Source organism: Nesoenas mayeri (genome assembly GCF_963082525.1).
Source record: "Nesoenas mayeri genome assembly, chromosome: 2".
NCBI classification, from domain to species: domain Eukaryota; kingdom Metazoa; phylum Chordata; class Aves; order Columbiformes; family Columbidae; genus Nesoenas; species Nesoenas mayeri.
Window position 1 is genome coordinate 154,283,049 of NC_137543.1, and position 25,981 is coordinate 154,309,029.

The 25,981-nt window shown below is 39.3% G+C and overlaps 1 protein-coding gene across 1 annotated transcript in view; it reads left to right on the plus strand.

Annotated features, from left to right (window-relative positions):
- Positions 1-25,981, plus strand: part of PTPRN2 (protein tyrosine phosphatase receptor type N2) — a gene marked incomplete at both ends in the record, with an annotated part of 644,991 nt that overhangs the window by 585,797 nt on the left and 33,213 nt on the right. Inside the window, 2 exons of the mRNA XM_080338634.1 lie at positions 7,099-7,172; positions 16,010-16,087. Of these exons, the coding sequence (XP_080194760.1) occupies positions 7,099-7,172; positions 16,010-16,087 (152 nt within the window). The remainder of the gene's footprint in view (positions 1-7,098; positions 7,173-16,009; positions 16,088-25,981) is intronic.

Below are 25,981 nucleotides of genomic sequence, written 5' to 3' on the forward strand. Positions count from 1 at the left end.
CATAGATTACGTTAGTAATCTATGGCCACACATTTTGTTAAGCAACCAATGAAAAAACCCCTGAAACTGAGAATATATGCACAATCCACAGCAACAAAAATGCTCTCAGTGTGCCCACAATCCAGATGGGTAGCTTGGCAAACATATATAGCTATTTTAATTTTTAAAGTGCCCTGAAAATATTAATTTTCCCTATGAGAGTCTTGAGTAAAGTACTATTCCTCCTTTAGAAATGGGGAAATGACAGGCAACACATTAAGTAAATGTCAGAGCCAAATTTAGAGTGAAGATTCTTTAGAAGTACATGATAATTTAACTGAGCCCATCAGTCCTTGCATATTTGCTTCAGCAGACTTTGGCTCTCTTGTTTATGTAGTGGTTCTTTTTGCCATACTTTGCCGCTTAGGAGAGGAGTTCACTAGTTTACAATATGAATTCTCCTGAGTAAATATGGTGCTGGTTGAAAGCTTTTGGGGCAACAGCAACAGTTTACTGACTTCCATGTGTTTTGGAATCAGGTCTGTTGAAAACTTTTAAAGTCACCCTGAAAATTAAAGGAGTGCAAGACTTCTGTGCTCTTTCCCATCCTGAAAAAATAGCATTTAACAAACATGATAGGAAGTGAAAATTGCTCCATGATAATGTGTATTGATCCAAGTTAATCTTCCTGCTTAAAGTGTTCTTTTCAATGTGAATTTAGAGACAGACCATCTTAAGGTGTTCTAAGTCCCTGCTCATAAATTAAGCCAGATTGTTTCTGGTTGCTGCCTTGGAGACAGCATGGGAGCTACAGGTGTTGCCAGAAGCTGCTAATGGTTATTCAGCCCATGTGGGACATGTGTCTGCATGATAAAACCAGCAGTAAGATAGGGACCCTCCGACTCGACTGTCCTAACTCTGAATCCAGAAGTAACATAGCTATGGCAGTATTAAAGAGCGGAGGTTTTCAGTTTGAGTGTCATGCCACACTAGTGAGCTGGACTGTTTGCAGAGCTGAGATTGTTGTCATCATATGGTACCATGTGGATGAATCAGCCTGGGCTGATCAGACTTCAGCTGACGAGTCTCTGCCATTGCTTCTTCCACAGCAGATTGTTATTCCTGTTCTTCCCATTGCTGAGCCTAGACTGAATCGGTACTGCCTGGGAAGGCATCTGGACATGGACAGGGTGGCTGCAGTTTACCTGAAGCTTTAATTAGAAGTATTTTAGCACATTTTAAATCCCTTAGTAGTTTTACAGGAGGGAAATGCTGGTTTTTGGCTTTGCTACAATGTGGGAACTTCTGTTATAGCTATTAGTGCGCTGGGAACTTTACTTTTTGACTGAATTGAACAAGATTACCTGACCACACTTTCAGAAGTTGCTGCCCACTGGTAGACAGCTGTCATGTTATATCCTTAAAACTACTTTAATGATGGGTTGACAGTGTGGCATAGAGTTTAAACAATATTAAATTTTGATAAGATGATGGTTATTGTAGGCTCTAAGATTAGACTGATATGAGAGAGAGCCCAGTTTGCCCACTTTTTTTTGACTATGTTTGACATTGAAATTACAGCGAGAAGTCACAGATTTGTCTCATAATAAATTAAGAATGAAAGCTGATACGCTTTTGATATGCTGCAAAGTTGTTATGCTACATTCAGTGTATTCTCAGAGAATAATGCCTTGTTAGCATTTCCTTACCCCTTTTATATTCATAAGCACCTTGACAAGGTGGAACAAGATTGCCAATTCATGTAGAAGGTTTCATCTTGGGAAGGCTTCAAAGAGTATCATGTTGTCTTTACTTTGTGTTTTCCTTTCTTAACCAGTCTTAAAATAATATGGTATTATTTTTTGCTCATTACATATCTCATGTAATTTCTAGCTTAACATTATCCTTAATATCACAATTTTATCATATCTTACTCTTATACCTATCTTATCTATTTAAAAACAGCTTTTTAAAGTCCCTGGTAGTAAAACACCTTGACGCTGCACTTAAGAAATTCCTAGTTTAAAAAATTCTGACCATTGAAGCAATTTGGACATTCTAGATTAACAAAACTGCATCCTTTTGTCCAAACAAAAAGCAGATTGCTGTAATTTAGGGCAATGGGATACCTTTTCTTTTCTGTATGGACACATGAGTAGCTCAGTTTGTTATGTCCATACTTTTTCTTCTTGCATCTCTGCAAAATAAAATCATCTTAATAGGGTTAGTACTGTATGTTGTTATTTATGTATACCATAGATACGTATTGGTATTTTAAACGTTTGGCAGAAAACTTCTTGTGGTGAACATCTGTCAAAACCTGTCTACTGTACCTGCGTCTATGGGTCATGGTATATATTAAAACAAGCTGCTTACCTCTGTGCTTTGACTTTCCTCCAAAGGACAGCAAAGCATTTGAGGGCAGAGTATGCAGCCAGAGCACAGCTAGGGGATGTGCATCAAGGATGGGAACACCTGAGCAGAGGGTACTTGCTCTGGGTGTGTGCGTTGTCCGTATTAATAATGCATGTACAAGTAGTGCTCTGGAATAAATGAATTTGATTTCAGAATTCAGATCTAAGAGTTCCATTTTGTGCAGATACCTGTGGGGCAAAATAATGATAATCAACAACTTACGGTTCTTCACAATCTTCAGACCCCTCCACATTTGCTACTCTGTGGTTCTTCACTTTCTTACCTCAGTTTAGTTCTGTGTAGTGCTTTGTATGGAAAAAAAAAATCAGTCTAAATCAAGAAGGAAAAGAATGATGATCCAGGCAGAATGTGCCAGGTTAATTGTTGGGAGATTCGCTCTGCTCTGTGATGCCTGGATTCAGACAACCCAAAGGCATCCATATTCCTTGTTTCCAGCCTTCGTTTGTTGATTCTGTTTCTTCAGAAGTATCTGGCTAAAAGGAAACAGAAGATGGAAGGAATTAGGCAAGATGTGAGTCTTATTTTTCCAAGCTTTCAATGCCCCTCTGAAAAACAACAAAAATAATCGATCTTCATTCATAGATCTTCATTTGCTCCGGCAGGGGGATTGGAGTAGAACTTTCGAGGTCCCTTCTGATCCCTAACATTATGTGATTCTATGAACAACACCTGGTTTGCTTGGAGGCAGCTACATGAAGACACTTGCATCCTAATCTACAATTTCACAGAATCATGCCTAGATAACTTGATTCAATGCATCAGTGTAGGTTTCCACTGGTATCTGAGGTGCCCCAAGGATACTCAGGCCAGCACCCAGGAGGGTATAGGTCTCCCATAGAGCCCATGTTTAGTGACTAGCTCTGTGTGGGTACCTTGAATACTTCACGCATCTCAAATGGCACCGGATTCCCGTGATTAAATGAATTAGTTGAGAGCAAAACATCATATCTATGTGAATTATTTAAACAGCAACCAATAGTAGAGTGGCATGTCATCTCACAGACTTCTGTTTATCTCACAGCAGCCCTGTGATTAATGAATCACAGAATCACAGAATGTTAGAGATTGAAAGGGACCTCGAAAGCTCATCCAGTCCAATCCCCCCACCGGAGCAGCAACACCCAGATGAGGTTACACAGGAAGGTGTCCAGGCGCGTTTGAATGTCTGCAGAGGAGACTCCGCAACCTCCCTGGGCAGCCTGTTCCAGGACTCCGGCAGCCTCACTGAGAAGTTTCTTCTCATATTTGATTAGCAAAGAGCTGGTCACTGCGGTGGCACAAGAGATTTGCGTAATGGCCAGAAGTTGGTAGTTGGTTTCCAGTGAAATTAATAGCTTTAGGATGGCCTCATATATGCTGTCTGAGCTTCAGGTGCTGGTCTGATAGGGTACAAATCTTTAGGCCTTGTGTCATACCTGTTATCCGTATACAATGTCTCATCTACAGTTTCTCAAATGGTGTGACATGTCCGTGTTTAGCCACGTAAATTAAACCCCATTAACTGTAACCTAGAAGATATCTGTAAGTAGACTTCTAAAGTTAGGTTTCTCAGTCTATAAATTGAGTTTCTATATACTGCACACTCGTGTGTGTTTCCTTTGTTCTATCTTGTATCCTCTATCCTTTATATTTTATACTTTTTGTTTTATATAAATATAAAATACAACACTGTGTTATCCTTCTCCTCAATTATAGGTTAGTACTAGCTTTCCTTAGGAAGCTTGCATCTGCCACACATATCCATCTATACATTTTGCTTTTCTTTCAGCCATGGCTTCTCTGGAGCAATAGCAAATGCACAGTAGTTCAGCATTCAGCAGTAGCTATTGTAGATATTCAAAATGATGACTAGTCATAGCTTGACCAGATTGCAGTAGCTAGTAACACCATTTGTCTTTTCTCTCACTTCCTTTTTACTGTCCGTCTACTCTCCTATTTCTTCATCTTTCTTTCTCACTTTTTAGATTGATCTTATGCATCCTCCTTTTTTGTCATCCCCTTCCTTCCTTTTATTTCCTGCTTCTTTTGCTTCTAACATAATCAATATGCAGTTTACAAAAAAAACCCTCCTGTACATTCAGCATTTTCTCCATTGTTGCTTTTTGTTAACATAACAAACTAGTGTCCGTGGTATATTTTTTTTCTTCTTTTTCTTTTTCTGCCTGTTTCTGAAGAGCTATTATGCTAGTTCCTAGAAGCTTTGAGGTGATAACAGGCATAGACAAGCACAATCTGTTCATTGTCAATATGAACGCTTGATGCTGCAACTGAAGCACACATGAGTGCAAACTCTTGATATACACAGAAAACACGTGTACAACCTTTTTTGCACACTTTTTCTGAGTGCAAATACAAAGTCTCACCACCTTTTCACTACCCAAGAGTTAACATATCTCACCCTCTGGTAAGCACTCCCAAGACAGCAGGATAATAAAATAGTACACTAAATCAGAGGGTCTGCTTAAAACGTTATGTTTTGGGGTTTTTTTAAAAAGAAAAAAAAAATATATATATATATATATATATATATATATATCTCCTGAAGTTACTGATCTGCCATTTGACTTTTATTGGAGAGTCACACTGACATCTGTTTGCTAAATACTGATGAATCACTGTCTGCTCTCTCTCCCTCATCCATTTGAAAACATTTCACACATTTTCTTTGGTGATTAGTTCAAACACTTCTGCTGTCCAATGGATGAGGCTTTTCCTTAGTGCTTACTTAGCTTCAGATACGTGAAAGACCACATTTAGTGCATGTAACCTGCCTGTCATCTCTTGCATAGCCAAAAGGTTTCAGAGCTGTAGTTCTTCAAACACTCTGTGACAATGCTTATTGTAAGCCTTTCTATAAAAAACCTTGGGTAGCCCCAAGATCTCAGATGTCACAAGTTCATTTTTATTTTCCGGATTTTCTGTGCAGTGGTTTCAAAGTAAGCTGGAAGTGAATATTGTGCATGAACATGTTTTCTATCTCATCTTCTTCATCCTCCTATTGTGTTGAAGCCTTACCAGAGGAAATAATTTTATGTGAATAGCAAAGAATGACTTTTCATTCATTTGATGTGACTTGTTCACCTCTAATCTTACTCCAGAAGAACATTGCTCACGTTGGTGGGTTAAATATTGCTGGTGAGACTGAGCGACTATAAACACACTCGTACAAGCACACCTTTGTCTGTCTCACATATTGAACTGCCATGACAGTACTGCTGAATACACCTCAGCAGTGCCCAAAACCTGTGTCTCTGCTTTCCTGTGTGGTACTTAAAATGTTTGATAACTCATTTATTGTTCCTTATTGTTAAAATAATGACTGGTACTTAATAGTTTAAAAAGCCAGCTTGTAATTCTGCTATTAAGAGTGATGTCACAGGCCTCTAGACAAAGTACAAAGGGGGAGTGGGTGTGTTCCTGTATTCTTCTGTTGTCTATTTAAATAACTGGTGGAAAGATCCTCTCAAAACCACAGTATCCATGTTCACATGGTTATAGAAAGGGCAGCTCCATGACCTCTCACCACAATATACTGTGCAGTGTAGGTTTTCTGTGAAGTGTAAATTGTGCTGGCTGTGTGTCAGGTACAAATTGTTTGAGATCCATACGTAAAAACTTAAACATCTCTTGCATAAATTATCTGCATGCAGTCTGGTCTTTCTTTCTTTAGTCAATGGGAAGGAACAGGCACTTCTCGAGTGCAATTTGGCCTGTTTGAGACAGCTAAATCAGGATGAGATGACTCATGGCATAGAAATATTTCTTTTCTCTTAGCAGAAAGTGAGTCTAGATGACTGGAAGAGATGCAGACATCTGCATTGTCACTGTCGAAACACAGACAAATAAAACCCATCCATTACATATATCCTGAAGTAAAAAATAAACAAAACGCTAGAGTTTGGGGTGTACCAGCTCTAGAACTAATTGATCTAGCACTGGGAAAAACACAAGTTTAAAAGTGATAAAAGAATCTTGACAATGGGCAAATATGAGTAAGTCTTCTGTGTCCAGAACTGCTGTTTTCTTCACTAGCGGTGTCTGAACTGGCTACATTACCAGCAGTATAAAACATCTACATGTGCTCCAGTTGTACTACAGGTGCAGTTGTTATCGGCATTTTCTCTTGCTCACGATCATCTCCAAGTGATTTCATCTCCCCACGTCAGCAGAGCAGCACCACACAGAACTGCTCTTTGATCAGGACAGATTAACTTATTGTCCAGCTTTCATCTGTACTTCAGTGTTCCAGCTGTTCATTTTATAGAGAAGCCAGATGGACAAAGTCCATCAGCTTCCTTCTCCCCACACCCCGAAACACTGGAGTGTTTTCCATAATATTGTTTCTTTTCTAGTAATTTGCCTAGTTTAAATCTTAAACTCCTTGAGCAACAGAGATTCCCCTTTTTCCTATGAGAGGCTGCAGCACATTCTGGCGCATCTCATGAAGACACGCTTTCTGATAGTCAGCCTCTGGAATATCTTAGTGCTTCATTCCTGTGTCAGGCGGTGATGCTGTGGCTGTCTCAAGGCTATGCTAGGTTGGGAATCAGGAGAAAATATCCTTTCTGATATTTACTGTTTGCCTGTCTTGAAATTCACATTAATCTGACTTTGGAATTTTTTAACTTAAAATGGGTAGAATACTTGTATAGAAGCTTTATTTTCTTATTTTCTCCTTTGCAGATGATCATTCCAGGATATGTCTGAAAGGTGAAAATAGCCATGACAGTTCTGACTACATCAATGCTAGCCCAATTGTAAGTACCGTAATTTATGAGAAATAATCCACATAGTCAGTCCGTGTCTTTCCTTATTGTTAAAATATGCTAACTTGCGGCACCTCACTCAGGTTGTGCAACTTCAGGATGTGAGCACCTCACGACTCTGATGCCTCAGGCTGTCCTTTCAAATTGAAGAGAAATAAATCTTCTGTGTGTGCATGTGATACCCTTCAAGTTTGTGTACCAAGAAAACAAAGTCACTAGATGGTCATCATTCTACCTTGTAATACTGTCAGGTTTTCTGTACTTGGTATTATTAAGTTACAGGTTATAAAGTTCAACGCTTAGCAGAGGTTTTTCTTCTCTGAGAAGGTAAAACTTGCTTGCTCTTTTTTCCTTTGTCCTACTAGCTAGGAGAAATGGTTTCTGCGGGCATGGAGAGCTGAGCTCCACAGGCTTCTGAACTTCTTCTGCGTCAGCAAGTAATATTTCCTCTTACCTTTCTTCCTCTTTTGCCGTGCAGATGTATAGCTTGGTGTTTCTGTAGCTCTCCTGGTCCTTCTCAGAGCTTGCTGTTTTGAAAGCAAGGACGTGATCCCTTACCACTTGTGTATTCATTCAAACTGCAAAATAGGTCAATCCAATTTTTGCCTCCAAATGCACCAACATGGCCCAGCTACCCTTTGTCACCCTCCGTAAGCTGAATATGAATTCTTTATTGTATGCGAAAGATGATAGAGAGAAAAGGTCTCTGTCTTGAGACACGAAACAGGTATGACAGAACCAGTAGCATTGCCCTGCCATAGCATCTCAGTGGAAGTGTTATGATATCCATTTTCACAGAATCACAGAATGTCGGGGATTGGAAGGGACCTCAGAAGCTCATCCAGTCCAATCCCCCATTGGAGCAGGAACACCCAGATGAGGTTACACAGGAAGGTGTCCAGGCGGGTTTGAATGTCTCCAGACAAGGAGACTCCACAACCTCCCTGGGCAGCCTGTTCCAAGTGTCTGTTACCCTCACTGAGAAGAAGTTTCTTCTCAAATTTAAGTGGAACCTTTTGTGTTCCAGTTTAAACCCATTAGCCCTTGTTCTATCATTGGTTGTCACTGAGAAGAGCCTGGCTCCATCCTCCTGACACTCACCCTTTATATATCTGCAAACATTAATAAGGTCACTCCTCAGTCTCCCCTTCTCCAAGCTAAAGAGCCCCAGCTCCCTCAGCCTTTCCTCACACAGGAGATGCTCCACACCCTTCATCATCTTTGTTGCCGTGCGCTGGACTCTCTCCAGCAGTTCCCTGTCCTTCTGGAACTGAGGGGCCCAGAACTGGACACAATATTCCAGGTGTGGTCTCACCAGGGCAGAGTAGAGGGGCACGAGAACATCTCTCGACCTACTAACCACCCCCCTTGTAATACACCTCAGGATGCCATTGGCCTTCCTGGCCACTTTAAGGGGGAAAAAGGCACTGTGTCCATGACTGCTATGAGACTGCTAGTATTGGAGTCACTTTTGCTCATGGTTCTGGTTCACGTTAATTGGGCACTAAAAAGTTATTATAGGGAAACTATAAGAAAGAACTTAGGATGGAGAATTAGATTTCACTGCAGTGAGCCATTACTGTCTTATTTTCCTGGAGAGTATCACTCCCCCAGTAAAATCACTTTGTGTGGGCAAGGCAGCTGACAATTTGCAACAGCATGAAATTAAAGGCTGCTTCCTTCCAATGTTGTTGACATTTTTTCTTAAAAAAACTCACAACTACATAGAAACTCTTCTCTGAGGTTTGTTCTTGTTACTTCCCGCAGAGTTCAAAAACTTCATTGCTTCGACCGAATGTTTTATTCGAAGAGTTACGAAATACACAGAACCCCCAGAAAAAATTTTCAGGATGATTTTGTCTTTGACTTAGGGTGAAGGGTAAACCAAAGCACCTGCACGCTGCAGGGCTTGCCAGCTGCCATTTTAGAAGACGGAGTGGATGCACACAGATTAGAGCAGGTTTTAGAATACTTTTAAGTATGTTTCTGACTAGACCAAGCTCTAGCTGGCCCCAGGATCAGGAGATCAGAGTAACCTGGCACTCCAAGGAATATATATCCTGCTTGTAAAGTCATGCACAGAGGTCCAGCTCCAGGGCTTCAGCGCTGTTGGTCTGTCTTCAGGGAGCATTCAGTGAGTTATGTTTGGTCAAGCCTTAATTTGATAGTAGAACCTGAGAGGTTTTGTGGCAAGCAGAGGAGTGGGAGGTGTTAACTGGAAGTGTGATATTGTGTTCTTGTAAGAGTTTGGTTGTAATTTGCATGGCTACAGCACGGTGCAGAAGTGAAATTACAGCATCTGTAGACAGTGCTAAACCAGGTTCGGTGTTGGCAGTAGTACAGATGCTGTGTTTTTACCAAAAAAACCAAGATGGGCTTTTGCAACCTGCCCAAAAGTCTGTGTAGATGCAGCTTAACTGGTTTTAGTACACAAATTTGCTTGGGGAAGGGTAAATTCTTGCATGTGTGTATATGCCTGTTGCGATTCTAATTCTGGATTATAGTGTAACTATTCCCTTAATTATGCTGGAAAGTATTAACTTAAGTAGCGTTGGAGGTAGAGAGTCAAGACTAAGATACCCCATTGATACAACTGGGAAGAGATTTGCTTTGTGAGAATATCCAAAGCTAATGCAGGCAGAAGCTCTCTGCTTCCATAGCTTTTACTCTTATGGTTTTACAGGGAGTTGTAATTTTGCCCTCCCATACAGCACTTAATAAAGGTGTTTTCTTCTACAAGGTTAGAAGATATTACTTTTTTTCTAGCTTTCCCAGACTAAAGAGTTTTGTTCAATGAAACAAGTCACACTGATGAAGCAAAAATTATGATGGTTCTCTCTATATCTCTTACACAAATATTTCTATGCCCAGAGATAAGTAGGTGCACAAGTGTTTCATTGAATTGGGACAAGCATCCAGTATCTTGCATAGCCATGAAAAGCTGCCAAGAGTTCCTCTTGAGTTCCTCTTCTTCATGGTAGGACAGGGACTCTGCTGTATGGGAAGAAGTGCCACAACCCACATTTGTGTAGATGACCCTTTACTCCAAGGAAAGAGATGCTCCAGATGTTTTTTTGAGTTCATTTCACTAAGTCAATAGCCATTTTGCTATTTTGAAAGCAGTAGTTAAAATGTGTGTTTCCTGAAGCTGATGCAGTGGAACGTTGGTAGGAGGAAATCACTACTTTGCAAGCCCGTAATTTGGAAAGATTCCCTGCAAACTGTTTCATTTCAGAACAAATCAAATATCTTCAGGTTAGTGTAAATGTGTTTGTTAATCTGGTATAGTTTTTGTATAATTAGTAGAATATAGGAGCCTCTGTTCTGCCACTTTGGAAGCCTACTGGACTATTATACTGGGCCCTTGAAGTATCAAGTAAATATTGCAGAAGCAATATTTATGGTGCCTGTACAGCTGTTGCAGCCTGAGCTGGATATACATGCTGCTACTACTGCTGTTTATTTGAGCCCTTTTCTGTTAGCAGACACACATTTAATCAATGTCTCTTTAAGTGTACAGTGGATGTGGACTACCAGTAAGTCTGCCTTCATTCGCTCTTGCAAAAATCCTTCCATTTCTTTCCTTCAGACTGCTGCCTTTCAACTTAAATAGCCTCAGCAATTATCATGTCAATACAGGGATGTTTCTGATGCATTTGCGTCTTGCAGTGCTTGGGTTAGGAGTGAGCATTGTAGTGAGCTGCAAGATGGGCATTAATAGTGCAGGATCAGTACGGTCTGAACTGACTAGAAGAGGATTTTTCCTCCCTACACGTGTGAGATGTCTGGTGAGGGAAGAGTGTAAAATAAAGTAATTATATTTGAGCTTTGGAAGGGAAGGCTTCCAGTCGTGTACATGTCACTGGGTGTCTCCAGCTTCTGGGTCAGTGGTCCAGTCTCCAGCTGGGGCTCACTCAACCTTAAGTTAAGTCTAAATGAGTGCAGCAGCACACCGTAAAAAAATCCCATGCTAGACAATGCGCTGGCCACCTGCCCACATCCTTTCAAAGAATGGTACCCCCCTCAAGACCTCCTTTCTTTCCAATATGTTGTGAAAACTGGGGATAGATTGATGGCCTCACCATGGCTGCGAGTGGGTGAGGAGAGTCAGCAGAGATTTAGTCCAGGTTCTTCCCCATGGTCTTTAATTTCACTGTAGTGTGAGGCCAGGCAAAATGAGTCCTTGGGAGAATTTGCAGGGTAAAAGTGGAGTAGAAATCTGTTCCCTCCTCTCTGAAATAACATAAAGTACTATGATAATAACTCTGCTATCAGCAGCTGAATGAAAGGCTTGCAATTACAGCACAAGGAGACCCTGACTGTGCAGAATAAAACTGTGATAATTACATCTGTCATATTTGTACTTAGTCCTCATTAAATTTCGGGAAAATCATCCAGTAGTAAATAATGTGCAATCTTTGCTTTTAAATCAGAGGTCATGAAAGTAAATAGGAATTCTGTTTTTCCTCATATGGTGTCTGAGAGAGAAAAAAATCCCATCAAGTACATTTAAAAACTCAGTTTGCTTATTATTGAAGACACCAGACTGAGGAATGTCATTAGCATGACAGTTTGTTCAAACACAGCATACAAATTTCATCACCAAGAATAGACTCTGAAAATCATAATGGCAGTCACAACCGGATTTACTTCTTTCATTCCATTAGGGGTTTTAAAGGAAGGATTTAAAAATTGTTTTAAATTTTAATTCAAACATGAACATGAGGGCTAGTCTACCTTTTTAATTTTAATGCTGAGATGAATGTGATTGCGAAGTTCATCTGCATTTACTGGATACACCTTCTTTTACAAAAACAAATATATTTTTCTTTAGTGACTGTGTATACTCTGTGTAACAAATACATGTATAAAAGTATATTTTATTGGTATTATAAACACAATAAATCTGGAAACTACCCAGTAGCTTGGATCCATATGAATTTTTAAGGCAGTCAACTTTTTTTCCACTGTATTTATTCTACACTAGATCTCATTCTGATCTCATATGGTTTAGGAATATTTAAGCTGGACTCAAAGGATTTAGATCAAGGCAAATATGGTGTCACTGAGACCACATCTCACCTAGTTTCCTTCTTTGTGGAAAGTATGGATCTGACAAGCTGAGGGAGAAGGTAAAGGACAGCAATGAACTGGAGTATCATTTCCAGGAGATTTCAAAATGGTCCTTGATGCCTATTGACTCCTTTACTTCAGTTTATAGTTTTAGACGACTGCTTAACAAGCATCTACATGTACCACTCTCAAGTCCAAATACAATACATTTGAGGATTTACTCCCAGAATGTATTGATTTTGCCGTATTTCATCAGCATTATCAGTAAAATCAAACAGCAGCATGATCTCTATCTAAAAACTCAACAAAATTCAGACTTCTTCAGGGAATCCTTGCAAAGTAAGGCAAAGATAAGGCAACTGGATAGTAGAACTCTTCCAGGAAAAGCTAAAGGGGTAGCTTTTATTCTCTAGTAAAGCAAAGCTGGAATTGTGGTCTGATTTTAATTTAACAATGATGCAACTAATTGTGATATATGTTCTTTCAATGTTTTCCTGCATTAAGGTGCTCTAAGTCAACTTTCATTACAAAATCCTATAGAAAACCACAAGTCATGCCACTAACCAGTTTAATATATAGGGACTTTGTGGTTCAGTTTTCTGAAGTATTTATTTTCCAACAGTAAATCTGAAGGCTCCTCCTTTTTGTTTCCATTTGCTTTTCACAGGGGTAGCGACAGAAATCGCCACATTCAGTTGCATGGTCAGTTACAGTAATCCTTGATCCCTTTCTTTCCCTAATACAAAATCATGGAAAAAATAAATTGAAGCATTATCAGCAGACTTGCCTTTGTTGTACTGCAGCAGAAAATGAGAATTCCACCACAGCAGAACAGTTGTAATAATTGCAGCTCTTTGTTTCTCCAAAATGGCTGTTCAATCCAGTTCTGATGTGAGTCTCGTGAACTTTGTGCTTTGATAGGGGCACAGAGGGAAAAATGTTGCTCTTTTTGAGCAGTTACTATTAGAGTGATTCCTGAAGGTTGTTCTGATGTAAAATGCTAGCAAACAGTCGATTTTTGTTTTAATACTTGATATTATGGAGCCTGCTGTTCTCTGTCTTCTCTGGAGAATACATTTTCTGTTTTATTTTCATGAAGTGAGAAATCTGAGGGCTCGTTTAAAGAAGATAATGACTACTGACATAAAAAAAAGCCTTTTACTTGATCCTTGATTAGTTAGTTTAAAACCCATTACTGACTTCATTTCTTTATTCAAACTTTTGTTAACTTTGATAGATTAAGATGCCCTTGGTGTTCTTGGTGACCTTGAGAGAATAAAAAGAACAAAACAAAAACATTCAAGAACCATCCCTTGCAGTCATCTACTCATGTCAAACTGAATGTGACCAGAGTAGTGATTTTTCACAGTTTTCTATGTGGCCTTTAAAACAGTACATATAATAGAAAATGGATGAAACCAGGAATTTCATTTAATTAGTTTAATCTTTGTTCTTATTTTTGTTCAGTTAAAGATCATTTAATAGTGTGATATGGCTTTCTGCCATCTTCTATTTGCTCCAAGCAAGAAGAGTTTCTGCTCATAATTGTTTTCTGTGCAACACAATGTGCTTGGAATGTAATAATTGTAATTGTCTTTTGAATTATTGTTAAACTGCTGATACACTTCACTACACTGTGCTTATTGTAATGTTTGCCACGTTCCAACAGCACCTTTGTGACAGAAGTTGATTAATACTGAAATGCCAAGATTGGCCTGTTCCTGATTTATCAGTCGAATGTTGAGAAGTATTTCCTCCATGACAGCGCTATTTGCATCATCCTTGATTTCTCCTGCCTTTGTTTTCTGGCATGTCTATATACAAAAGAATTTAGTTTAAGCAGAAATTCAAAGTAAATTATTATCTTTCTAAAGTTTGGTGTATTCACTGGGGATTCCATTTCCAAATCAGGCTCTTGGCTGTTGGACAAGTGACATCGTTTTAAAGTGGATGCAGCCTACAACAGTTTCCACTGGGAGCAGCAAGTCCTCTTTGGTGCAGGTCAATTTTTCTAAGCTAAAATTTTGAGTTCCAGCATAGGAAAACATTTAAGCATGTGATTAAATGCTATGGATCTCTGTGGGATTCAAAACAAAACAACAGAAATTAATTCAGCCATAATGGAGGAAACAAAAAAATAAGCCTGACTTTGCTTAAGCACATTTGCTGTTGTTTTCAGCTGTGCTTAGTTCAGTGTCTCAGTTCTTACAGAAAAGAACCATTTTGAAATGGTTCCTAAGGTTTTTCTGCTAATACTGCTTTGTGAAGAAAGCGAGTTTTTCCCTGATCTGAAAATACCCACAGTAGTAAACGTCCGGCTATCAGAATTGCTTTTGTCAAAAGGCGAAGGAAGCAAGGTTGAAATTTGTTGTGAGCAATTGCCTGTTGTGAGGAGTTATTGGCTGATAAGCAAAGCATCTCAATGAAGCTCAGAATAAAATGATGGTATTATAGCCATCCTAGTCAAGGTTTTTTATAACTATGGGTGGTGAATCAGAAGTAAGCTTTTATTCTAAATGGATTCAGTGACTTCATTCTACCTGTGTTGTGTTGTCATGGAGAATTTTAATATTAAGTCCAGCTTAATTATACATCAGAAAATTAAAAATATAAAAGTGTTCTCTTCCTTTTTGCAACATGCATCATATTGTTGTTCCGTTAGAATAACTTACATCTGTTCTTTTATGGTTCTTCCCTCTTTTATGTTGCACATAATTATGAGGTGCCTTCTTTTACGCTGACATGTACCATCACTGAAAATTTTGATAGGCTATGAATAAATTCAGTAGATGCCTGTTAATGCAAATGTGACTCACATTCATTCTTATTCAGGACTTTACTTATGGAAGAGAATCGTGTATTGAGACAAATTCTGCCTTCAGCTACATGGGTACAAGTTAACTCTCATCAACTCCAGTGTCACTGAGTCACACCCACACATCTGAGAGCTGAACTGGGGCTCTTTTCTTTATTTTCAAAGTTTTGTCTTGCCTCGTTCAGGGTTAGAATGAGTTTGTTTGTTTTTTAATCCCATCAGCAGATCTTCTTTTTCAGCAGAATGGGTCCTAAGATTTAGAACCAAGAAAACCACCCATCAGCTCAAAAACATTCATTGTAACACACTAATCCTATTTACTCTTGATGGCTTTGTTTCTCAGATTCTTTATTTTTTCTGCTCAGTGAATTTTCTGCTCCTTGAATTAAATGTAATAATTAAGGTCTTTAAGCAGAACTTCCTCTATTGATGCCAAATCCATGCATTTAGATAAATCAGCTAACCAGAAAAAGCCAGAAACTAAATTTGTTCCCCATTTTTGCTGTTTTTTAGTTACATGTGCCCTTGACTGGCACGGTGGAATTGGAGAACATATTTAGATGTGTGGAGCATTCTTAGCACTCCATGTAGAAAAATGTTTCAAATGGCTCCTAGGTTGCTATGAAACCACAAGTACTGATCTCTCAAGTAAATGCTTTTGTCAACTGCCATAAATGATCTTTCACTGCATATTGAAGACACAGGACATTGTTCATCATGTGTGCTGATACTCATCTAGTAGCATCAGCCTTTTGTGGAAAAAGTTCTCTTCTGAGCTTATAAATACAAATAAAACTGCTTGCCAGTAAAGGATGGAGGGATGTGACAGTTCTTTAGGAGGTCCCTTGTTTCTGCCCTCGCGTACTTTCTGTTTCTGAAACAGCAAGGGAATTTCTTTTAAATAAAACCAGTGTGTGTTCTCTCTCCTTATTCCATGCAGATGGACCACGACCCCCGAAATCCAGCATATATTGCCACCCAGGGCCCTCTCCCGGCTACTGTCGCTGACTTCTGGCAGGTAAGTTAAACATCTCTTTGAAAACTGAATTTATGTTACAAGTCAAATGTTCTCCTGTGCTTCTAGAAATGTAAGGTGTATAAAAATCTGTTTTGCTGGAGTCACAATAGGTAGAAAAACCTTAGTTCAAGTGTCTTTTTAAAATCTAGTATCACAGAATCACAGAATGTCAGGGATTGGAAGGGACCTCAAAAGCTCATCCAGTCCAATTCCCCTGCCAGAGCAGGAACATCCAGATGAGGTTACACAGGAAGGTGTCCAGGTGGGTTTTAACTGTCTCCAGAGAAGGAGACTCCACAACCCCCCTGGGCAGCCTGGTCCAGTGTCTGTCACCCTCACTGAGAAGAAATTTCTTCTCATATTTAAGTGGAAGGTCCTATGTTCCAGTTGGCACCCCCTGCCCCTTGTCCTATCATTGGCTGTCACCGAGAAGAGCCTGGTTCCATCCTCCTGACACTCACCCTTTACATATTTATACACATTAATGAGGTCACCCCTCAGTCTCCTCTTCTCCAAGCTCCAGAACCCCAGATCCCTCAGCCTTTCCTCACACAGGAGATGCTCCACTCCCTTAATCATCTTTGTTGCCCTGCGCTGGACTCTCTCCAGCAGTTCCCTGTCCTTCCTGAACTGAGGAGCCCAGAACTGAACACAATATTCCAGGTGTGGTCTCGCCAGGGCAGAGTAGAGGGGAAGGAGAACATCTATGTATATGGCAAGCTAAGAAATAGTTGATCTGGAAATTATATTGAAAATCTCAGGCCAACGTATTCATATTTTAGTGCCAAACTTCAGACCAGGTCTCTGTAATTAAACTGCTGCCAAGGATTGGATGATTTTCAGAGGGCCTGACCTTCTTAAGGGTGTAGGCAGAATTCATTATCATTCTCCAGATCAGAAAAGACCTAACACTATGTGCTGTGCATTTTTCCATTGAAGCCTACTTCTCACATGCCCCAGTTCTCCAAAATGCTTTAATTCTTATGCATTTTCCCTGCCACAGGTAGCTGAGTTAAAGGCCAAGTTAAGACCCTGCTGCATAAAGTTAAGTAGGTGCATAAAGTTTTGCAGGACTAGGGCTAAAGGCAGTAGTTACTAATACACAAATACGAGCTTACTTTGCATGCTGGTTTTTTACGTGCTCAGGCGGCTCTCAGATTTGGGAACACACACACTGCCAGGCTAGGTGTGCGTGATGGCGTGAGAGATGTGCTGCACTAGCTATTCCTTTCTAAGTGTAAAAATGTGCCTGAAAGCTTGCTGAAGCTGTCTGGGGAGGAGGCCAGCTGGAGCTTATCAACACAAACATATGTTTTTATTTTTTTGGTTTGTATTATGAATTTAGAAGCATTTGTTCTGAAGATAAAGAATATCTGTGTAAAAATTACAGAAGTGCCATTGTATTTTAGGAGCTTGCGTCGCCTGAAATCATCTTCATCACTTGCTCTGTGATTAGGAAGTGTTAACTCATACCTGTTGAAAACGCTTTTCATGTCACCATTTCCTGCTGTTTCCGATGAGGAATAGGGACGCTTTCAAAAAGTTTGTTTGATTCTGGGTGCTTGGATATTTAGATGCTCAGTCCAAGATATCTTGGGACTGGTTTTTAGAAGTGCAGACCAAATGCTTTCAGCTTGAAGTCAGTTGAGCTGTTAGTCTGGCTTAAATTTTCAAGTAATTTAAGATTCTTGTCGACACTACCTGGTAATTAAACACAATTGAGGAGACTGATTTTTTTCCTTTGGCAGGTGGATTCAGTATAACAGGCACGATACTTGAAAATTTGTTTTTAAACATGCAAAATCAAATACCATGTTAGCTGTTCTGTAGTGATATTTTATGATTCCTAAGGCCCAGGTTTTTAAATTGTATATTTTTACATATTTGTATATTTTGTTTGTTTTTACCTGTAACTGCACCTTTGCATGTTGCAAAAACTTATGTTCTCATTTTCAAAGGAGGCCTTTAAAGAACACACTGCTGACACAGAAATCAGAATTAATCATACAAACACAGTATGAAGGATATATTTTGTTCTTCTCCCCTTGCAATTTGAACAGCTAAGCAATGTGTTTGCACAGACACAGATTAGAACTGAAATGTTATTTCTTTGTTCTGTGATCCAATTGTGTTCATTCCAACTTTGCACTCAAAAGGTCTCTTTCTTAACTTACTTTCTTTGCGCTATTTGTGAGTGGAGAGCCTTCACTTTCCTTCTGCTCTTTCTAGCTATTTCTCCTCCCAGTTATCCATCAGTGAAAGTTCACTCCATCTCCCCACCACATTTGCTGTAAACATCTCCACGGAAGCCATATGGCAACCATGGTTCAGCTTCTTCTCAAGAGTGTCCATTTTTAATGTGATATTCTTTTATTGTTTCTTCTATTAGGTGCCATAGAAAAGTTTGTTTCTTACATTTACGTTGATGATGTCTGTCACTTCAGCATAACAATCTGCCTATGTCAGATTTGGTCCATCATCCACTTTTCATAAACTTCCTACAGATCACATGTCAATGTGCTGGTTCCCACCCCAAGTTTTTTACATGGCCAAGGGTATCAACCAGGTATAATAAACAAGCCAGGAGAGATTAACTCCTTACAGAACACGGTGTCCATAACTTCTGAAATGTGGTAGATCCATCGTACAAGTCAAAAGCCGTGGCCTGAAGTTGTTGTGGTTGACATCCAGATGCAGGAGCAAAGTTTACATCCATTTTTCACCTTATAGTACCTGTTTTAAGTTAAAGCAGGGAAACCTGAACTTGCTATGGAAAATAGAGTGTGAACCCCAGTCAGGGCAGAATCCTTTGGTGTTTACTTGAATACAGTTTTCTGTAGATTATACAGCCCATGGTGCTGCCACCAGGGATTGTTTAAAGATTCAATTATTCATTCCTGAAACATCTTCTCAGTGGTTCTCCTCCCTCTCCCTCCTCCACTCAATACCAGCTGTTGCTGAGCTGTGGTGCTTTTTTTCCTCCTTCATGTGCTCAGTGAAGCAGTTTTGTCACTGTTAGTGAGCAGAGTGACTGACTCCAGAGAGACATGGGACTGTTCTGCTATTCTTTGTCTAAATGCACAATGTCATGCTTTAGCAACTCCAACAGAAACTCTTAGAGCTTGTCATCCCCTTCTATGGCAATATTTACTAGAAACTGTTACAATTGTTTCCACCCCTGTAGGAATTTCAAGCTGATTTCTAGAAAACAGTTGTCTACATAGCATTTGTTTTGGCATTTACGACACAGCTGATATCTGTAATGAGATCCAAACCACTCCTGATTTGTCTTGACTATCTAGATTTCATGCTCAAATTCCAGACACTCAGTTTCTAAAACTAGTTTCCCTTAAACTTGCGTCAGATTCTTCCACCTGCCAGTGACTATGTCTACATTAGCAAGCAGTGTGGCACACTAGGAATGGATTTCTAGAGTGTCACAGTACTATGTAGGTTTTACTTTAGATCAACTGTTCGATGGTCCAATGGACCAAATGCCTGTTGGTGGGGAGAAGACTGCAGATGTGTCTGGAGGAAGCTTCTTCCAAAGGAACCCAGTTCCTGAGGTCTAACACTGCTCAGCAGTATCTGCTGCTCTTCATCTCTGTTGCCTACATGATCATGTGGTCACATCCATTATCTCTATTTAAGACCAAACAGATGATTTAGTTTTGGAGAATCTTTTTGTCTAGTTTTATTGGCAGGCCCCTCTAAAGCCTGCTATGTTGATCCAGTGCCCAGTATTTTTGTGCAAGTGCTATTAGACACTCAGCAATCAAATTCCCATTTACTGCTTTCAGGTTGCCCAGATCTGAACAAAGATAATGGTCAACTCAGCGTCTTCTCTTTCCCGCACTGGGCAAAGCTTTTTTGTAAAACAGCGATGGTGTTTTTTCCAAGCTCATCTCGTTCAGAATTCTTATTGCTGATGAGCAGATCCATGCCTAGTACCACTGTGGAACTGGAGGGTGACCCATTTCAGTTATCTCACTAGTGACCGCATCTTGGAAGATTATGTCCTTTTTGGTAAGGTGAGGAAGAAGAGCAGGTATTTTTCTTCAGTACCATCTAACTTGAGCCACTAGAGTTGTCCATCAGACTCAGTGTTTTCTGTACACATTTCTATTCATTTGGGTTTTCCTGTTGACCTCAAATGAGCTTGATGAGTCTTGGAGCTGGAGATGGTCCAAACTCCTATCTAATGGTCATTTTCAAATGGTGTTCAAACAATTTTTTTATGTATTGTAAAAATAATGATGAAAAAAAAGGCAAGAGTCTTACTCTGGGTTTTTTAATGGTGTAAGACCGCTTCCTGGCATCAGCTTTCTATAGTTGTCTGTGTCCCTCTGGTTTCCTTGTCCAGCTCCTTATATTCTTGGCACAGCTCCTCTAAGTCAGAGAGTGCCAAATTACTTCCAACTTTCCTGGCTTACCTATTTCTTTGAAAACTTTCTAGCCTGCAGGAGTTGTGTTGTCAGTCATCTCATTGATCTGTTTTGCCACAGGGCTTCCTAATCTGCCTGGATACTCTGTGTTTGTGGCTCAAGCAGAGATTTCATCTCTGCCTGCATGTCATCTCTTAGACTGCTCTGGAAATTTTCCAGCCACTATTTTAATTAATTTTGAAAAGCCTCCAGCTGATTTAAGTCTTCTTTTAATTTCATCTGGTCTTGTTTTCATCTCTTTTTACCAATTACTATTTCTGAGAGATACCTCCTTCATTGATTCTATTTCGGTTCACTGGGAATTCCACCTCACAATTCCCTTTCTTGAAAACTGGATGCCCCTCCTCACATGGTATTAATCCATTTTTACCTGAGTTTTTAAACAGTTTGCCAGGTTTGTGTGTTGTTTTCTTCTCAGCTGGAAAGAGAATTCATCCTCAGGATAGGGTTTTGCTTTGATATAGCTCCATTTTATTTACAAAGAAAGTACAGAGTTTTATTTCCTTGAACAAAGGCGAAATCAAATAGCAGGCAATGATTTCTTTTTTTTTGTCCAAACCTCATTCACCCGGTGTTTTACCCCCAACCTCTCTTTCAGCCTTCTACCAGGATCATAATGCTAGTTTTTCAGGCTGTATTGGTGGTTTCTTTATTCCTTTTACACATTTTTCCTGCTTATCTGGATTAATCATCTTGACTTGATTAATGCCTCTCTCTCTGCATTAAGCATATCAGTTTCTAGAGAAACTCATGGGTCCATATGCTTCACGTTTCTCTTGTTTTTGATGATAACTTCTGTAATTTCAGTTATCAGGCTCCATAAAAGAGTTTGCTTGTTTCTTACATTTATCTTGAATGAAAGGTGATGATTTTGTCCAGCAGCTTCAGTGAGATTTCACTCAGCTCTTTCACATAACACTATTAAAATTCAACATGTCTTTGAACATATTTCAAAAGAAAGAGGATGTAGAACATTTCTGATCTATAACAAGTTTTCGCAGCAGGAGTTCCATGTTGTGAATAATTCTGGAGGCATAAAATTTTATTATTTTCCATATGTGCTGGGTTATAATTCCATGAAGTATTTGACAAGAAGTACATGTTTTAACTTGCAAAGTAGTCTAAGAAGCAAGGGATGATAATATGCAAGAAACCAGTCCTAGGTATTAGGATATTTAGAACCAACTGTCCTTGCACTGAAAAATTGTTCTTAATTATTCCAGTTTTATAAATTGCATGTCTGCTGAGGTTTGTCATCTCCAAATGGAGATTTCTGTAGAAAGCCGTAATTTTTCCCTCTGGAAAACACCTCACATTATGCCTTGCTTTCATAAATCTACCCATATTTGCCCTTCTTTGCTCTTCCCCTTTTTGGAGGGAAATGAATTTTCATGTGGGTTTTTTTGTTGTTGTTTGGTTTGGTTTGGGTTTTTCTACCATAAAAAGTGAAATAGAGAGCATGATCAAGCAATTTCTGCCAAGTGTCTTAAGAGGATATGCTGCTTAGTTGTCTTAAACAATCATGTCACATACGATATATATTTATGTAAGTATTTATTGTCTTTCTACGATGTCCTCTCCATGGCGAACATAATTAGCAAATACATGAACATGATGTAACTTCCATGAAAGGAATAAAGAAATACGTTTTTCCTCATTTTGCAGACATTCAATAAGGTTCAAAACATCTACAGCAGTAAATCATGAGGTTAAATACAGTCGGCACTTGCAGTCTGGACCAGAAAATTCCCTGGCTTTTGCCTGAATAGATCTGTAGTTTGGGCGAGATAGCTCCCCAGATGCCTTAGTCACTGAAGGTCTCCAGTCTGGCTGGATGACTGAGCAGATACTGCTCATGAACATCCCTGGGCAAGACACAGGACTGGGAAGGCAGAGCTCAGGTGCTGCCCCTTTGTGGTGAGGATGTTCCTCCAGGTAGCGAGGAAAAGCTTCACCGTACAAGTTGTGAATCAAACCCGTGTTTTTTACTACCCCGTCTTTCCTCCACTATTGACCAATACCTTAAATAGTCTTTAAACTGGGAATGCTCTTCAGCGTTCCTGTTAGAGCTGGGCATCTCTTGCCAGCTAACAAAAAGAAAGCTCAAAGGAGTGGAGATTTACACTGTTGTGATTTTAGGGAGTAGGGAGACCTCATCTCCACTCCTTTGATTATTTTCTGTTTTTATTGCAAGGCTATTAAATGTAAAGTGCAGAAGGAGTCCTGAGAGTGAAGACCAAAGCCCTAATCTGAGCCAAGGAGTTCAGTTGCCATTTGCTTTTCATTGCCCCAATCCTACATTTCTTAATCTAAGACTATTTTTAGAATATTTTTTCTCTGCTCATATTCAGGAGTGTATTAGCAGAGTCAGTTCAAAAACTGACTATTATTTCCTCCCGGATCACACCAGCATATTAAGAACCCAATTCTTCTTGAGTTGCTGTCTTGAGGACATGATAAATCTTTGCATATCTGTTTGGCAACACTTGTTTCTCTCTTAAAGTTTTAGAATTCAACAAAAGAGATACAAAATACTGCCGGTTTATTGTTTCCTGTGCAAAAAGGCTTAGTCATCAGAGATCTCCAAGGGCAAATCCTAGTGGGCAGAAGACCATGTCCCTGTAGCTGAATCAGTCTCCATGCAAAATCGGTGTTCCAAGCCCGTGTTCCAAGAACAACTGTACCAAGCCATCCCCTGCTTTAATTGCTGGTTTCTGTGCTCCCAGTTCAGCATGTTTTGTGAGTGATGAAATTAATTTACTGACTAAATTATTTTTCTGCGTTTTGTTCCTCTGTGCAGAGCACAGTGCTTTCAAGCAGCCTTGATTCCCAAGTTTTATTTTCCTTGCCTGGAACTGGGCTTCCTGCATGTCTAATCAGTTCTCACCTTCAGAAAGAAGAGCAGATGAAAAGCGACACAAAGCAATTCAATGTGTAAAATATGCATATTTTAATTTAATAAAAGAAAAACAGCAAGGGAGAGATAGGCACAGAACAGTAGCCCCTAGAGCTCTAGTAACTTGTCAAGCCATGTGAAATAAATATCGCATTAGGAATTCCACAGGCGTTCAGGAAAGGAGTGTGCGTTTGCTATGCTCACTTCTAATTATGGCTTCGCTTGGACAAGGTACTTAGAAGTGGTCCTTTTAAAATTTCTATCCTTTTATTGTTTAGATTCCACCTTTCCAATACTAAAGTGAAAAGCTAATTAATGGTGATTTTGGTGGACCTTCCCTCCTTAATGTGGTTTTGTCAGCACCGCAATACTAAATAGCACTCATATTTAAATTATTTAATAATAACGCTTGAGTTAGGAGTCCACTGAGAAAAATAAGAGCAGTTTAGGTCTCTCTGAGAAAACAGAAGTTATCGCAAGACATACAGTCATCTTGAGCTTGCCTTTCCCATTGATTTCCAAACAAGTGTTGCTGCAACAGCAGGGACATAACACATGGAGCCAGCCATGTATTTATATATGTTCCTCTCTTTTCAGCTGCAAGAGTCAGATAATTTTTTTTAATTAAACATAGATTGTTGATAATTAATTTTTCAACCTACAGTTTTACTTAGCTGTCTGGCACAGCTATGACTTTGCAAATGGCAACTCTTGACTTTGCCAGATTTGACACACTTCATATCAAAATGCTAAGTCATTTTCAACCCGACTGTTTGGCAAAAAATGTTGCTTTTTGACTGGCACACATTGTGAAATGCTCATTGATAATAAAAAAATCTAAATACTCCCCATTTTTTTTTCATTTAAATGCTCCTTTTTTTTAAAAAACCCATTAAAATTTTTTTGGTTTAAAATATTCCACAAAATACCGTTTTCTGACTTATCTCCATTCAATACAGTGTTTCCTTCTTCCAGTGCAGAACTTGAAGGGGTCGCAGTTGAACTAATTGCTTTCAAGATACATAATGGGACTAATATTATCTGATCCAGCAAGGGTTAGTACCTTGCTTTGTTGTTAGTTTAGGAGTTGTGTTTATTCATGTTGAGTTTTGATTATCATTAGAAATTATTCAGATGTTGTTTGCCTGTCTGCTTTTCCAAATAGTTGCATTTACCAACTATTTGGGAAGCCTAAAAGACAGAAAAGGTTGATTCTTTGGCTTGCTGAAAATCTCTCCCAGAAAGCAGCTGGTGTGATTAGCTTGATATTTTTATTGAACAGGCTGAATTTAACTGATTATCCTATGTATTTTCTACTTTTAAGATTTTAGAACCTTCTCCACCAGTCTCCATCAAAAGAGTCGTCTCTGGTCAGAGCACAGATCTTGTCATTTCTCTATCAATAAAATAAAAAAGAAAATGACTGAAAATGGGGTTGGGGGTGGATCGTTCATTATAAAAAGAAGCTTCAAAATTATGAATTGTCTGAAAAAAATAAAGGTATTAATAGTAAGCATTTTATTTACAAGCTAGTAAACAAGGACATTTTAAAATACAAGCTTTCAAAAACTGGTGTTTTATCAGATTTGTGACAGTGCTTTAACAGCGATTCTCCTATTTGTGACTTTATTTTTCTCCTTACTTGAAAAACCAATTCTGTGCTCCTTTGCAAGTAATTAGTATTAAATATAATTCATCCCTCTGTGGAAGTCCTTTGTATGGGACTGGCATGCTGGATAGCCGCAGCATGAGCTCTCTGCACGTGGTGGATTTCATCAACAGGGATTCTTGGGGGTGTCAAACGTGCTGCTCATCTTTGGGTTGCAGGATTCAGCCTTTAATTTGCAATAAATTGAAAGGGGTGGTGTTATTCTTGTCTAAGAAATGTTTTGAGAATGATGCATGCAGCAGAACCTCATTAAAGATCATTAACACGTTACTCTCTAGGCATATAGGTTGAAGGTAGACATGTCACACAAAATTATACACTGTCTTCCCTTTTCAGCAAAGCATGTGTTGCAGAGCTCTGCGGTGAGCTCCTATATGTAACTCAGGCTTTATTACTTCTATTCAGATGACTCTATTCAATATTTCTTCTTCACGTAGAAGTATTACCGTAAATCACAAACATGAAACTGCCTGTGCTAAGAGATCTAAATAAGTTTAGCTTTATGTGGTGATTTCCATAATAGTAGTTAACACTTGGAGTCTAAATTTAGTCTTAATTTTGCTGGGCTCTACCTAAAAAGGAAAACCTCTGCCCCAAGTACCTTATATTCTCCTCATTCTTATAGCACATGCATTGAGTTACTTTCTATTTTGCAAGCATACAAAGTTAAGAACTATGTGAATTTGCAACTGAACCTCCTCCCTTGTTCTCCAAGCCCAGTTAAAATGTCTCTTTGGTACCCAGAGGTGCTTCTCCAGACACTGGACTGAGATTGTGCAGACCAGATCTGTACAATCTGTTCTGTCATTACAAAGACACTTTTCTTGGGGCCACTTTCTGCTTGGCCACATGTGGACACTGAGCACACAACCCGTTAGGTGGTG